This window comes from Tinamus guttatus, unplaced genomic scaffold, assembly GCF_059628265.1.
Source record: "Tinamus guttatus ecotype Peru unplaced genomic scaffold, ASM5962826v1 Tinamus_guttatus_pri_ptg000927l, whole genome shotgun sequence".
NCBI lineage: Eukaryota > Metazoa > Chordata > Aves > Tinamiformes > Tinamidae > Tinamus > Tinamus guttatus.
This window is the reverse complement of record NW_028289461.1, coordinates 671,372-687,423: the sequence shown is the minus strand read 5'-3', so window position 1 is coordinate 687,423 and position 16,052 is coordinate 671,372. Positions and strand designations below refer to the sequence as shown.

At 45.0% G+C, this 16,052-nt stretch overlaps 3 protein-coding genes and 1 long non-coding RNA gene across 5 annotated transcripts in view; 2 read left to right on the top strand and 2 right to left on the bottom strand.

The window, feature by feature from the left end:
• Positions 1-3,934, top strand: part of WDR33 (WD repeat domain 33) — a 62,861-nt gene extending 58,927 nt beyond the window's left edge. Inside the window, exons 21-23 of the mRNA XM_088538095.1 lie at positions 116-208; positions 1,080-1,265; positions 3,279-3,934. Of these exons, the coding sequence (XP_088394221.1) occupies positions 116-208; positions 1,080-1,265; positions 3,279-3,508 (509 nt within the window). The 3' untranslated portion in view covers positions 3,509-3,934. The remainder of the gene's footprint in view (positions 1-115; positions 209-1,079; positions 1,266-3,278) is intronic.
• On the bottom strand, positions 21-1,184 carry LOC148591169 (uncharacterized). Its single transcript, XR_015914108.1, has 2 exons — positions 1,049-1,184; positions 21-185 (listed from the first exon to the last, which is right to left on the bottom strand). It is a non-coding gene; the product is annotated as an uncharacterized LOC148591169 (long non-coding RNA).
• Positions 3,935-6,790: 2,856 nt separating the features above from the next.
• Positions 6,791-7,443, bottom strand: SFT2D3 (SFT2 domain containing 3). The gene has a single exon (XM_088538104.1). The coding sequence runs from the start codon at positions 7,382-7,384 to the stop codon at positions 6,791-6,793; it is 594 nt and encodes a 197-aa protein (XP_088394230.1). The 5' UTR covers positions 7,385-7,443.
• Positions 7,444-8,762: 1,319 nt separating this feature from the next.
• Positions 8,763-16,052, top strand: part of LIMS2 (LIM zinc finger domain containing 2) — a 30,201-nt gene continuing 22,911 nt past the window's right edge. The window contains exon 1 of one of the 2 annotated variants that reach the window (XM_088538092.1): positions 8,763-8,795. In XM_088538092.1, the coding sequence (XP_088394218.1) occupies positions 8,785-8,795 (11 nt within the window). In that variant the 5' untranslated portion in view covers positions 8,763-8,784. Of the gene's footprint in view, positions 8,796-14,759; positions 14,946-16,052 lie in introns of those variants that run through there. The other variant, XM_088538093.1, reaches the window with a different exon arrangement.

Below are 16,052 nucleotides of genomic sequence, written 5' to 3'. Positions count from 1 at the left end.
CTTCCATACCGAAATGGACCTTGAGGGTGCAAAGACATTTCTTGGACAAATTACAAAAGTTTCGTGAGTGCAGCGTCTCTTCTCACTCCTGTCTCCTGCATCTCTTGCTGCTCAGGAGGCCGGAAGGGTCTGCTTCCAACTCCAGATGAATTTCCACGTTTTGAAGGAGGACGGAAACCAGAATCCTGGGATGGAAACAGAGAGCCAGGTAAAAAATCTGGTGGGCTTTGTGTTAGATAAAAGGATGGCTGTTTAAAAGAAGTCTATTGAATAGGCAATTTTTAAAAGGGGCACCTTTTAATTCTGTATCTCACATGCTTGTTCCGCTCCCTTTCCTACCTGAAAGGCGATACTTAGTTCTTTGGGACTTTCTAAATCTAGAAAGAACTTAACTGGCCAGAATGTGACTGGCTGTAAAATGCAGCCATCTCACTGAACAGAGAAAAGAAATGATTGTGGCCCTAAAGTCTTGATTTTCGACTTCCATTCTTACACAGTTCTGAACTGTCTGTTGTTGCCAGCAGCGAATGGCTGAAGCATATCTTGTCAGATCATGTGTTTTGAGACCTCTATTAATATCATAGTAATCCTTCTTTATGATGGCAACTTCACTATTGTTTTTCCTGTTTAAAGGTTTTCAGGTTTTCAGCTACAATGACAGACAGCTTGGATGTTAATATTTGCATTACCAGCAGTACTAATTGTGAATGGGAACTCCTTGTAGGGTTGAAACAGATTTTTGGAGTGTCATGAAAAAATGAGTACAAATGACATATGAAAAAGCAAAGATGAATATGTGGTTCCCTCTTGACTAAAATATATGAAAATATTTAATCCTAAAGTGAATCTTTTAGATCTATCATTTTCTCCTTTCCTATCTTCTTTTACAGTTTGTTTGAAGCCCATCATCATCTTATCAAGCTTTCTAACAGTCTTTTCAGCTGTTTGTTCATTCCACTGTTGGGGAGGGGGGAATTAAGTTACAAAGTTGAGGACCAAATAATGTGGTTAACTCCAAAATTAGGAATAACGATCAGATGAACATTACTTATGATCCTGTTTCTTCTTGTCACGCCCAGGGCCTCGTCCAGATCACCCTCCTCATGATGGACACTCTCCAGCTAACAGAGAACGCTCCTCTTCGCTCCAGGGCATGGACATGGCCTCGCTGCCTCCACGCAAACGGCCCTGGCATGATGGACCAGGCACCTCTGACCACAGAGAGATGGATGCACCCGCTGGGCCTCCGGAGGAGAGAGGGAAAGGTAAGAAGCCTTCATGTTGAGGACCTTATGCAACACTGGTACATTTTCAACAGTAAAGCTTACTGAGCTCATATTCAGAGGGGAGTAAGAATTGAATTTTATGCATATAAAATAAATATTTAATCTCACCAACTGTACAGATGCAGATGAGTCTTATAGGAAATGAGATAGAAGTGATTTTCCAAGTCCAGATCCTGTTACTGTTTTTGGCATCAGATAATCCTCTGCTTAAATGTCCTGTGCTCCCATTCAAAAGTCGTAAGTTTTTGGCTCCCTGTGAGTCTAAAAGGAAAACTCTTGTTAAGAGCCTTTTTTCCTGGTGTTTCAGATTAGTTGTTTCTAACTTGTAGTCAGTTAATATTCTCAGCTAGGGAAAGGCCTATAATGATAGGTCCCTGAAATGCTCTCTGAGCATCTTTGTAGTTCAGGGACATCCTGTAATATTATCTTTATATTTAACTGCTTTTGAGAGTTATTTCTGTGTGCCTCTCTAATAGCTTTATGAAAAAAACAAAAACTTTTGACATGCACACATCCACTGACGACTTATCACCAGACCTAACTAAAGCTGTTCTGTAGCTTTTCCTATTCTTATTTAATCTGTCTATAGCCTTTCCAGTTTAAGTTTACCCTTTTTTAAATTAAGTGTTTGTAAATTAAATGGGACAAATAGGTATTGCCCACTCTATTTAAGCTGTGGTTTAACCATGGACTTCTGCAGTTGGCTTGGTTGTGTTCTATTTTCTCCATTCTTCCCTAATAGCTCCTAGTGTTGTATTTGCCTTTTTTCACTGCTAATGAACATGAACGTGATGTAGAACTAACTACTGTAACTCACAAACCATCTTCTTGTGGAGTCCAATAGCTAGTGCAGAGCCTATTGCTGTGTGTGCAAACTTCCCAGGGGTATCCTGCTAGCCCTGCCAACACCTTTTGTTCCCTTTTCTCCTAAAAAATTAAAGGCTTTAATTATTATAACTATTTTAACAACATCTTCATAGAGAAACCGATTGTGACCAGCGGCCGAGAGCCTTCTCAGTTGCTTCCAAAAGCTCAGCTCAGTCTATAGTTGAGGTGGTTGCTAGTCCTCAGCTACACAGCCTGGCCACCAATGCCACGGAATATCATGTTCTCAAACCCAGTATCAAATGACAGGACAGCCCTCTCTACAGACAGTACTTACAGTGTATCATCGGGAGGCTTTGCAGGTTTTTAAAATAAAATTACAGATTTTTTTAAAATAAAATTCCATTAGTAAACTCTTTCTGCATCAGTACTTTTCCTTTCAAAACTGTCTGTTGCTCCCATTTAACTAGCTTCTTATCAAAGCTCTAGGAATCCTTCTCCAGTTTCACTAATAATTTGTCAACCCTCTCAGATGCTTTACTGAACTCCAAACAAGCGTTACCTGCTACACTTGTTGTGCCTAGACAATTCTTTGTTGTCCTAACGAAAGTTAAGCACAGTGATGGAAAGATTCATGACCAATATGAGCAAAACCTTTTCAAATAAGGATTCTGTCACCTTCAGTTGTACTGCTAAAGTCTTGTGGGGATATAAACTTTATGGACTATAAGCTTGGTCACTTATTTTGCACAGAACCAAACACAGTCCACAAAAAATATCTTTCGCTAAAACAGAGCATAAATATTCTAATCTACCTGTAGCAAATTTGTCCATTAAGCATTTCTCATTATTTTCTTCAAAGTATTCCTTGTGTTAATTTGAGCTGCTGACTTTTTAGTACTGATAAATAAATAAATAAATCAGTGAGAAGCATAAAATCCTCATGTACCTGGCAATGAGAGCTGATACAGTTTGTTCATGCTTAGTAGTGAAACAGAACATTTTTCCATTATTTCTAGCAAAAAAAAAAAAAAAAAAAAAAAAACAGAATGAACCAGTAATGTCACTCAATCTTTATACCATGAGAACTAGTTAGGCATGTAGTATGTCTGAGCAGAGATGTGGTTTAAACTACAGCATCAGTAACTGACTGTGCTTCATTTTTAGGACGAGGAGGTTCAGGACCTTCGCAGAGAGTGCCAAAATCCGGGAGGTCTAGCTCCTTGGATGGAGACCATCACGATGGATTCCACAGGGATGAAGCTTTTGGTGGAGGCCCTCCAGGAGGCAATAACCCTTCCAGAGGAAGGAGCGGGAGTAACTGGGGAAGAGGAAGCAACATGAACTCTGGTCAGTCAAGAAGAGGAGCATCTAGGGGTGGTGGAAGAGGACGATAGAAGTGGCTTTGACTGGGTCACACCCAGTCCTTGCTGGACAATATTTAAATAACTCCTACTCTGGACTCAAGGAGAAAGTAAACCCACAGCACCACAAATCTGGATTCCTAACTGGGATAACTGAATGTGCTTTAGTTCCTAACAAGGGTCTTTTCATAGATCAATCAACTGCTACTGGCTGCAATACTGCAGCTAGGTTTCCATTTTGTCCTCTCTGGCCCCATTTTTCTCACCTTCTTTTACCTACTTTGTTTTGTGAAGAGCTGGAATTTTTTTTAGTGTTGTAAGACATGGAGCACCTCCACAGATTTCAGTTCACTTCCAGACAAAAACTTGTTTCTATATGTACAGTTTGTCAGAAAAGTTACGTTGTTTTTGTATGAATACAGAATGTAATTTGCGCAAAAATTAACCAAAAAAAAGCCATGCAGTGTGTGATTCTTTACTCACCTAGAACCATAAAAAGCAGCATCTTTAAGCAAATTTGTCTATCAGATGGAGCAACAGAACTACCTCCTGAATCTTCCACAGTACAAAAAGCTAATGCCTTATTCCTAATTTAGGGGTTTATCATGCAGAGGTAAACATTCTCTTTCACCTTTAGCCACAGCTTCTATCGGTAACAAGTGGTGCTGATGTTAAAATTCCGAAACACAGGAAATCACCGCTGCTTGCTATTCTACAATCCTGAAAGAGAAAAAATGTGGAACACCATTCAGAAAGTTGTCATAGACTGTATGAGCTATAACCTAGCAAAATAGAGAGCTTGGCAAACATTGTCATTCTGTACTTCACTTTGGATCAAATATTCCCGTTCACCATAGCACCGGTTTCCATAAATTGTGGAGGACAGAAGTTTAGCAGCTTGACGAATATGGATGCATATGCTTTAGAGTGGCTGTAGCACACTGTTTAAAGATACGGGTTTTCTATACAAGCTGGTGCACACAAATACTGAAGTGCAAACTTTGTTAGTTGGTCACTTCCTTAAAGTTTTTAAGCATCTTTTTCTCTGAGGTATTTTTTCCTAGTTTTACTTCTTTGCAATACTGATAGTTTTTAACTGGGATGGGAAGAAGAGGGGTTATTCCTGTTTTTCACATTTCATAATAAAGCTGCTTGCCAACCATGTTTCAGTTTTCCCCATTAAAAAAATGTATTTCCCCATATCAAAAGGTATTTCTAAACATCGCTCCTTTTGTATCCAAATCCTCAGTGAGAAGCGCATCATGAAAATACATATCCTAAAGCCAGCTCTCAGGAAGGTGACAAAGATACTGCAGTGAAGGGCCAGTATGGAGCAGATCTTGTACCTGATTTGTCGTTCTAAGACAGGTCTAAGTCCTGATCTTACTGCAAGAGCGCAGAGCGTGGCTGCCCGTCTGCTGTTCTCTTGCTTCAGTCAGAAGTAGGCGTCTCTCCTAGTTTGTAACTTGTATCATGCAAAATGTCTCGTGACGATTACAGTGAAGAACTTTTAGCCAGCAAAATTCTTGTCACGGGGCTCTAGTGATGGAGCTATTAAAGGAACTAGCTAGGACACGGCTGGGATGAATCTGACTTGATACGTTATTTCCCTGCAAAGAAACAAACTAGTTTTACCTCTACCCACAGAAGAATAGATTCTAACTCTGTTAAGTTTTAATGCTAAGTATCAGTGATTCAATTGTTAGGAAAAGCTTGTTTTCCAAAATTGTCTTAAAAGCCTCAAAAGTTGCTTTTGTAAACTGATTTCCGAGTTAGTGAGCTTCTCAACCCAACTATATCACAGCCTGCTACCAAAACAGGTTAAATTATAGGAAACCCCACTTTCTCTATCTAGGCTGAAGGGCAAAGGCTCATTTTTTTTCCAGCAGGGGTGGTTTTAACTTAACAACCACTGTTGAGGGTAACTTAAATAACGAAAACTGCCACTTTTTAAGGTTTGAAAGAGAAGTCACGATCTTGCTATGCAGAGCAAGTCTTGAGAGATCTGGATAATCAAGCATTCTCCTAACTTCCTTGCAAAGTCTTGAAGGGTTGCAGCATAGCAGAAGAAACAGGAGCACTAGCTTCCCCGGCTGTGCCAACACAACCTGCCATTGCTGCAAAAAGTATTTAAGGGGGGGAGGGTTTTAAGTTCAGTTCAAGCTCTTGGATGGTTTAAGCTAGTAAGAAAATAGCACTCTATGCAGAATTCTTATACTCTAAATGCTAATGTAGAGCTTCACCATCTGAGGTTTAACTTGATGTTGTTAGAAATAAACTGTTAGATATTGAGGCTTGGAAGTTAAGAAATGAGAGAACTAATTTTCTGCTTGTTCCAGATAGGGCTGACTTGTATTTTTAAGGAAAAAAAGAATTGATCCTTAGCGGCACATCTATACTGGCATTTTGTATACAATTTTTATTAAAGCATTTTATGTACATTTAAGCCCTCTCCCATTTTACAATTTCCAGCTATTTCAGAGTAAATACTATGATTAGGGTAACCCCTAAGGGAGCAGCGCAGACAACTCTGCCCGTGTTTGGCTTTAGTTTATGAGCTACACATGGCCAGGAGGGCAGGGAGATGCTCGGGCAGGCCTGGCTGCCTCATGTACCCACGAGCAACCCAAGGGCTCTGTCAGCCCCTGCAGCACCCTACTGAATGCCAATTGATGCCTTTTAAGATGTTAAGAGATCAGAATAGGCTATGGGGCTTACGAGCAGGTTGTGCTGTGGCGCCGCCGAGCAGCTCCTGCCTGAGGTCCAGAGCGGGGCGCCCCCGGGAAGGGCGAGAAGCTGAGGCCAAAAGTGGAGTGCCCCGGGAAAGGGTGAGGAGCTGGGGCCAAAAGTGGAGGGTCCTGGGGAAAGGGTGACGAGTTGAGGTCCAAAGCAGGGTACTCTGGGGAAGGGTGAGGGGCTGAACCCCAAAACAAGGCGCCCCAGGGAAGGGTGAGGAGCCGAGGCTCCGGGTAGCTGCTGCCTCACCTCAGCCACCCCCACACCTCTCCTTGCACCACCGCAGGCGAGGGGGCTGCCTTCCCCTTGCAGTTAAGGAGACGCTTTCTGACCCGCGGCCTCAGGAATGTTCGTTTTATTTACTGGAGGGAATTTTAAGTCCCCCCCCCCCCCCCCCCGCCCCGTTTAAGGAGGGTAATGCGGGTCAGCGGCGGCAGCCGCTCCGGCGGCCACGAGCCGGCACGCCCGCCCGCTAAGCGCCCCCCGCGCAGCCCCGCTCCCGCCGCACCAGGCGCGTCCTGCGGGCCGGGCGCCGCCGCCGCCGCCTCACTCACGGTTCGCAGCGGCGCCGGGGCGGGCTCACACCGGCAGCGCGGCGGCGGCGCGGCGGCGCAGCGCCGGGCCCAGCACGCGGCCCAGGCGGCGCAGGCCGGCGGCGCCGCCGGGCAGCGCGGCCACGGCGGCGCCCAGCTGCGCGGCGGCGCCCAGCACCGCGAGGGCCGCGCTGCGCAGCGCCAGCGCCGCGTACAAGGTGCCGCCCAGCGCCGCCACGTAGAGCAGCGCGGCGCCGCCGGGCTCCCGCAGCAGCCGGCGCGGCCCCCGCAGCAGCGCCGCGGCGCCCAGGCCGCACGCGGACCCCAGCGACCAGAGCAGCGCGAACTTGCGGGCGCGCAGCAGCAGCAGCGGCGCGTAGAGCGCGGCGAGCGCCCAGCACAGCGCCGCCAGCAGCGCGCACAGCCCGCCGCCCGCCAGCCGCTGCCAGCGCGACAGCCCCGGCAGCCACGGGTCCTCCTCGGCCGCCCACGGCCAGCTGCCCCCCGCCGCGCCGCCGCTCGGTGGTGCCGCCGCCGCCTGGGTCTCCGGGCTGCTCTCCGGCGCCGCGCTGGAGCTGGAGCCGCCGCCCGCCTTCCCCTGTGCCAGGTACTCCCGCAGCTGCCGGCCCAGGTCCGCCATGGCCCCGCCGCCGCCTACAGCGCGGCGCCCGCCGCCATCTCACGCCGCGGCCGCGCGGGGCGGGGCAGGGCGGCGCCGTCACATGGCGGCGGAGCGGGGAGCGGCGCATGCGCGGCGGGCAGCGCGCGCGGCGGGGCGGCCGTTGGGCGGAGCGCTGAGGCGGCGGCGCCGCGGGAAGGCGCCGTTCAGTGAGGCAGAGGCAGCGTTTGACGTGGGTGTAGCTCGCACCCAGCCCCGTGGGACACCACGCAGGGGAAAGGGTTGTGCAGTGATTAGGTGTTAGCGGGGAGACGAGGACTTGCTTTGCTTTTTTGAGACTGTGGTTGAGTCATCTGGCTGCCTCTGTCCTGGGGCATCCAGTCTGAGTAATCTCTTTTTTTTCCCTCTAAAACATGGCATCAAGAAAATACTAAATATTGTTAAATGCCCAGATAAAGGGATAACAGGATATGAAAGTGCCTCTGATGCAAAGAATGACTAAGAACTTGTCTACAAATTACTGTCTTCCTTCTAGCATTTACTTTAAGTCACTGAATGCTTACTAGGAAGTTAATCTATTACCTGCTCTATTGCCCAAACAAACATAAAACCAGAGCGAGAACATCTGGCTCGGTTCTTCACATAGTATTTTAATTATATAGTTAAAATACTAGATGTGAAGCTTAACCTGTATGATTCTTAATGTTTACTGTAGGGCTGCAAGGGAGATGTTTGTACACTGCGAAATGCAGGGATCACAGAGCTGCCATCATCAGTCCCAACGTTTTAAAAGATATTGATAGTCATGTTGAGTTACATCATACCCGTTGCCTTAGAAAACAGAAGTAAAGTTTGAGATCACTTTTGGACCTGAGATTCCCCGACCCTTTTGGGGGATTAGTTTAGCATTGCGTTACCATGCTAGAGAATATGCCCAGGACAAAGTTCAATCATAAGGAGAGGGGCTGTGATGTTACTGAAAAAGCTGGATTTTGAAGGGTTGTTTTTTTTTTCCAGGGAGCACAATCCCTAATTAATGCCAAGATAGTATTCCAGCTGTGTTTGCTGCTGTCCTGGAGCTAACCCACCCCGTGAAACTTTTGCCTCCTCCTAAGCCGCGTACAGCGAGGACAGCTGCGGTGGTGGCAGGAGGCGCCACGTCTTTTAGCGGCTCCAGCTCCTGCCCGGGGCGGCCGCTCTCCCCTCCCTGCACGGGGACCCGCAGGAACCCCCTCTGCCGCTCACTTTTTCTTTCCCTTTATAGGAAAAATATGCGCGGCCCGGGGGGGCCGCCCTGAGTCACCGGGGGCCGCGGCCGCCGCCCACGCGCAGGGGGCCCGGGCCGGGGCGGGGCCTGGGCCGCGCCGAGCCGCGCCGAGCCGGGACCGAGCTGAGCCGTGCCGTGCCGGGGCCGAGCCGCCATGACGGGCAGGTAAGGCGGGAGCGGGGCCGGGCGGCGCGGAGCGGGCGCTGCCGGGGGCAGCGGCTCGGGAGCGGGCGCGGGGCAGAGCGGAGCGCGGCGGCGGCGGCGCCGAGCCCTTCCTCTCGGCGGGGAGCGCGGCGGCGGGCCCGGCAGGGCAGCCGGGACTGTGCGGAGCGGCTCCGCCATCCCGGCCCGCGGGCGCCCGAGCCTGGCGCTGGCCTCCGCGCGGCGCCCCCCGAGGGCTGCTCCGAAGCCCCGCGTTGAGCTCGAGGCTCCTCCTGCGCTGGAGCTGGCGAGCTCTGCGGAGCTGCCTGACAGAGGGGAAGGAGCAGGGCAGTGGGGAAGGCGTGCGCTGGCGGCTCCCGGGGGTTCGAACGTTGCACTCTGACGCTTGTCGCCACATCCCTAGAATAAACACAGACGTTTTAAAGCTGTTTGTCACACTTTTCTTCAAGGCATTTTATAAAAACAAGTTTATTTGCACAAAGTAATATGAAAATTAATAAGATGCCTTTCCTAGGCTACTCTTCCTTCTGGATACCACTATCTTTACCCTTATCTTAAAACATTTTTCTTTATGTGTAGAAACACAGGTTCAGAGAGCTTCATAAACATATATTTTTTTTCCCTGCTGTATAAAGTCATCAGACTTGGATTATGCCACTTTTTATCGTTATCCAGTACTCGACATATTTTGTGGGTTGTTAGGTACAATAATAATCTGAATGATTGTTACATCCCACATTGGGTGGATGTTCTTTCATTTTTGCTGTCTCCGGTGACAAGTTTATCTTGGCGGGTGGTTATGCATATTCTTGACACTTTTCACCACGTGGTTTTTCATTGAATTGTCTTCTTTATTTTAATAGTCCCTTTTTGTTCCACGCAGCCATGAGAGGGTGCATATTTACCAGTGCACATTCATTTCCTTATAACTACACAAATCCTCACTGTTCACAGCCATTGGGTACCAATGCAATTCCTCAATGAATACAAGTAGCGGGAGATGATTTTTGGCTCTATGAACTCAGATAGTTCTGTTCCTGTAGGTCTGGTGTGTAGTATTGCTTAGAATAAAATATTTTACCCCAAGTGAGTCACTCAGCTGCAGAGGAGAGTGGGAGATTATTGAGGACAGTCATCCTTGTGTCCCTCTTTCCCATACTGCCTCAGAAACCTACATTTTAAGGTGCAACCCTGTATTCAATAAGAAGCTTTGATAAAAGCATGGCGTTTTGTGGAGCCTTCCAAAGTAGCTGAGCCAAAGGAGCTGTAGAACGTGCAATCCTCCAAAATAACACAGGATTTCTCTCTTCTTTCCCTCAAGTGTGTTTTATTTGATTGTTGAAATAAGAAGGCTTTGGCTTTTAGCATTCGAAAAGTGAATTGTATAAATGCAGAAAGTTGACATATTTTGCAGGATAAACCTATGAACATTTCCAAATCTCTGTCAGGCATGGAACAGTTAATTATTCTGTCTTGGGGACTATCAGAGACAAAAGATTTATCATAGCTGTGATGCAGCTGGCTTTTTCCTTGGTAATAGTATAATCCATTTAGAGTAGCTGTTTGCCAACAGAACGAAATCTGTACCGGTTTTCCCTGTTTATGAAACACTGGCATTGCTCAGCCCCTTGCAAGACTAATACCGCTTGACAAGCACCATGTTTAGTGTTGTTTTCATTGTGGGGCTGAGTCTTAAGTCATTAGAAATAATTTACCACTGAGAACTTCCTTCCTTAGGCTTTCCTATAGGCTGCTGTACTGAATTATGGCCAAATATTGGATAATATTTGTCAGCATTATGTAAGATAGAAGGATTCAGGGCTTCAAAAAGGGGATGGGACACGTGCATAAATGACTCTCTAGTGTTGAAACTCTTGGCATGTGGAATTGAATGATTTTGCTGCATTAAGAAGAGGAAAATGGGAGAATGAGCACTTTTTCACTTTTTTGGTTAAATGAGAACACAGAAGGATGCACTTGTAGGAACTGTGATTAGTGATGCCTTAATAGTAGTTAAGATGGAAAATCCTTTTCAAGTGTCCCATCGTCCTGTCCCTTTCAGTTGCAGAGAGCATCTCCTAAACTTAAATAGCTGCAGTAATTTTCTTTACTTAATTGTAGCATTAGGGAAAACGTAATTCCAGAAAATGCAAAGAAAGATGTGTAAAATTCTTAACTCATAGTGTTAAATTATTAAGAGGGATGACTATTTGGCGAATGAAATCTGGATACTAAATGTATCATGTTGAGTTTACACTGTTGCAATGTGAAGATTGGGTTTCTTTCTAGGAAAGAGATAAACAGGTCCATTGGAATTTGCAAATAATTCTCACTGCTATTCCTTGACTGAGCTATTTTGTTTCTCTTTACCTTTACTGTAAAGTAGCTATTACAGTTCCTAGCTTTCAACAGTACTCTGTATTTTAAAGGCATGCTATTAACTCTTTAAAAAATCATCTTTCCATTTGAGCATACCTGCTCCAAATAATATCCAAAATTAATAGAGCAGAAAGAAGTTAGAGAAATATTCCCCTATATATATTTTACTAAACCTAATGTTGCTCAACCGTATTTGGAAGTGAATGCTCTCCAGAGAAGTAATGCGTTAAAAAATAATCTGCTTCTAAGCACTCTCTTTATATACTTAGCAAAACTGAGAAATGTAATTTATGTGATTTTTGGTGCCACACAGCACTTCCTTATAATGAGTAAATAATCACTTCTATATTTGCATTGATGCTTTTTTTTTTTTTTTCCTCCAACATCCCATTTTCATTTTTGGCTTTTTGTCCTACTCTGTTTTGTCCTGTTTTCTTTTTTGGTTGCGATGGACTCATTCCTAAGAAAGAGGAACTGTGAACTACCAGTAAAGAAAAAAAAATGCTGTCAAATATCCTAGGTAGAAAATAAAGGAGAGTTGAAGATAATTACTTCATAATAATAATTAGATAATTAGTTCTAGGCTCCACAGTACAAGAGGGATGTGGAGCTGCTGGAGAGAGTCCAGCGCAGGGCCACAAGGATGATCAGGGGCCTGGAACATCTGCCCTATGAGGAGAGGCTGAGGGAGCTGGGCCTGTTCAGCCTGGAGAAGAGAAGGCTGAGAGGGGACCTGAGCAGTGTCTAGAAGTACCTCAAGGGAGGCAGTGAGGAGGATGGGGCCGGCCTCTTCTCATTGGTGGCCACTGATAGAACTAGAGGAAATGGCCACAAGCTGAAGCATCAAAAGTTCCACAGGAACTTAAGGAACAATTTCTTGACAGTGAGGGTGACAAAGCACTGGAACAGGCTGCCCAGAGAGACTGTGGAGTCTCCTTCTCTGGAGATCTTCAAACCCCCTTGGACGCAGTCCTGTGCCACGTGCTCTAGGTGACCCTGCGTGTGCAGGGGGGTTGGACTAGATGATCTCTAGAGGTCCCTTCCAACCTTGAGCATTCTGTGATTCTACTTTTCAGACTTTACTGTTGTGGTGTTGATTAGAGAAAAAAAAGGTAAAGAATGCCTGTGTTGTTTTACATTGCCTTTAGAAATGACTGTAAAGATAATACAAAGGCTAAGGAAAAAAGTTTCCTAAGTGCACACAGTAGGACATTACTTTTGTATGAGATCTTTGTCATCACTATACTTGGCCTAATTGGGATTTGGATACGCCTATGTACTTCCTGCAGTCAACAAAAGAAGAACAGCTGCATTTGCAGATACGCTTATTGATTGTTCCTAATCCAGTTGAGGTAAGAAATAAGAATGTATTATTTTCCATGAAAGTATTAGGCCAGCTTCTGACTATAGTTTTTTTTTCAATTTTGGAGAGGAGCTGCTGCTATACATGAGGTCCATTTTATGACATATTTGCAAATAAAATGTTTTGAAGGATGATGAGGGAGATGGGTATAAAGGTTGATAATAGGAAGAAAGATTGTTGGTGCAGCCTGGAAACTACATGCATCAAACTAACAGGTATTTTATCTGCCTGATTTATGAGCAGCTACTTCTGTTTTTTCTGAGTTAGTGATTTCAGTCTTGGTACTTTTCCATCCAAATCTACTCTCTGAGACTCTTCAGATTAATTTTTAGCTTATTGGAAGGTCTTTAGTAGTCTTTTATGAGGATATGGAGGGGCTTCTCATAGGGGAATGAACTACTAATGAGTGCGTAGAAGAGGTCTAGCTGCTTTCTGCTCTGCTTTGTTGCAGAAAGTAACCTGCTGTGAGAGTCTGGCATCAACCCTGTCTCTCAAAAGTGATCTGTCAAGATCACTTTCAAGAAAGGAAAACTGTGCTCTTGCACCCTTTATCCGCAAGACAGCGAGAGAGAAGTGTGAGTTTGTGTGTTTTGAGGGACGGAAAGACAGGGTAGATTGTTCGCGTATTTTTCCTTCCAATCCCTCTTTTTTTTTTTTTTTTTTTTTTTAGTCGAAATTTGTACCTCACTGTGGAAGATTGGTTGTTTGGAAACCAATAAAACTGTGTCATAAGAGTCAGAAAAGTGAAAGCTGGGCATTTGGGAGAGAAGGAGATTTTTAGCCAGACTTTTTAAGATTAATGTTTTGGTGATTTGATATTTTGCCTTCTATTAAAGGCATAAAAAAAAGCCAATACTTATTGTAAGCTGATGGTACTAAGGGATGCCAGAGCTGAAATATCTGAAGTTTAAATGATCAGCAAAACCCCTTGTTTTGGAGGACAGTTATGTTCTTGTTTATCTTGTAGCAGATATGGATAAAGGACAAATGCAGTTGCATGAAATGATGCTGTGAGGTTGCTGTCAGTACCCAGGCTGAACTACCAGCGAAACATAGGGTGAATTGTAGATATTGTGGTTACAGATTTCCAGTTCTTGAAACAGTGAGGTTCTCTGTGCCTGTTATGCTGAATCCCACGAACTCCCGTGTTTCCATTTAAAGGACAGAAAGGATCTTTACTCGTTAATAGTCATCTAATAGTTTGTCATCACGTTTACTGCTCTCACTTTTTTCCCCCCCTGTATCCTGTCAACTTGTAGTCATGGAATATGTAATATTTCCCTACTGTACTAAAAAAAAAAAAAAATAAAAACGTGATTCTGTAGTTTACTATAAAATAATTATTTTGTAATGACTCTTGAGTTGATTTTCATGGGCAGTGCTGATTCAACCATTCATCATCTTCCATTCCTTTCTCTTTGTTCTCTTAAAAATGGACTTCTGTATTCTCAAATTTTTACTCTTTTTACCCCTCCACCCTGAGTCATTTGTGTGATGTGATCCCCCTTTGTCTCACAGGGGTGGGTAGCAAGGGGGAGTGGTACAAAGGGGAACTCCTGTTTGAAAGCCCTGTTCAGTTCCCAGCAGAGAAAGCTCTGGAGGCTGGAATGCCAAGTATGTTCGTCTGCTTCCCAGCCCTCCGCGGCATCTGCAGAATGGAGAGGTTTGGAGAGCAAAAGCCTATATGTTTATGTTTCTTGGAGTGTGCTTTCTCCAAATGGAGATTCTGTTGATTGCAATATCTTTAACAGACTGCCTGATGCAGCACCTGCAGGGAACCAACTTAGAGCTGCCACGATCAGGTACTGACCTGCAGTAAACTAGTGTGTTTATTGTCAAGATCTAGTCTGTTTTTTTTTTTTTTTTTTTTTTTTTCCTTTCTGTATTTTTCTGTTGCTGTGATCAAAGACTCTTACTGATTTAAATGGACTAATTATGTGAACACTCAGGATGTTTTCTTTTTTAATCTCACCTCCTGGGTGATGGAATCTATAAAGATATATAATGCAAGTCCCACACAGAATGAACTGCTGGTGTAGACTGCTAGTGTCCTTGCTTATATAGGTAACTACTGGTGGGATACAGGAAAGAGGTCGTCTGAGCCTTAACACCGTAGAAGAATGTCAGATGAAGCAACAATACTTGAGCAGGAGTCCATCCATCCTGCTTCAGCTCTTCTGAATTGTAGAGGAAACTCCCCAAAGGAAGGTGACTCATAGAAATCTCATTATTGCTGGTGCTCTCTCCAGCTGTCCTTCTGCATTCCCCTTCACAGGGGCTTTGGGTGCCATGGCTGGCCTGAGGCTTCAGGGGCTGGCATCCTCCAAGCTGTATCAGCGCCGGCAGGATCGGCTAAGTGGCACAGGGTCGCTCCTGAGCACCAGGACAGATGCGGCAGCTGGGATGCATGGGTATGTCTCTGACACAAAGGGGCCTGTTGAAGCGTTTTCCAAAATTTTTTCATTGGGGGCTCTTTAATTTTTTATTTAAATGAGGATCGACTGCACACAGCCAAACAGAATGAAGTCAGTTTATTCTCATTTCCAAATAGTATATGAACGAGAGGACTTTCCTGACAAGGAAGTTTTCTGGTTTTAACAATAACAGGAAAGCGGCCGTGGAGAACCTTTCCCGTTTTGAAGGACTGCGTAAGGTTCTTCAGACTCAGCATTACTGGTAATCCTGCTGATGGTGAAGTATTTATGTGCCGTGGGAATAAAAAAGTAGAGATGCAGTAGTTTTCCAAAATGCTGATTGGATTTTGCTGTCTCTTGATCTTTAGGGTTCGGTAGCACATTTCTCCATTTATATTGTTAATTATAGGCTAGTTAATTTTAGATGTTTTAAATAACTCCAGTGTTTCAGAAAATTAAGCTAGTATAGCTGCTTAGGCATAGTGTCAAACAGAACTTCTTAAGTTTTCTTTTTATCCTCTGCCTGTTAAGTAGTGTTCGAGTTCTTATTCTTTTCTGCACAAACTTGAGTTGACGAGAAGTTAACACCTAAGAGGGTAGTGAGGGTAATTTCAATGCAATTGAGAGGAGTGTGTGCTGTTCAGGAAGAGTGAGAAACATCGGGGAGGGAGAGCTGAGGAAAGCACTGAAACCCGGTGAAGGAGCGTAAACGTGACACTTGGCAGAAAAGCAGAGCGGGAGCTGAAGATGAGAAGCATGAGGAGATAAATACTCAGGCATAGTCATCTCACATTTTGAAAATGTAATTTTGTAAGGTAATTTGCTTTCAGGTATTCAGCTGTTTAACTGCAATATGTAAAACTCCTGTCTGCAGAGAGAAGACAAAATCACCTTGTTTTTCTGTGGGATTCCTGAAGGCCAGTGGTCATGCTGTGAGCAAGCCAGATAAGGGCAGAAGGGCGCCAGACCTAGATGAAAGGGCAGAAGGGCGCCAGGCCTAGCTGAAAGGGTGGAAGGACTGCTGACTAAGAGATAAGGAGATCTTGCGGAGAGTCAGATAAGGAGGCAAAGAGTTGAGACAAACAAGTAGAGGGGGACGGTCGT

Bases quoted from the DNA above. Each gene is read 5' to 3' on its own strand.
- SFT2D3 (XM_088538104.1), bottom strand. From the start codon at position 7,384: ATGGCGGACCTGGGCCGGCAGCTGCGGGAGTACCTGGCACAGGGGAAG.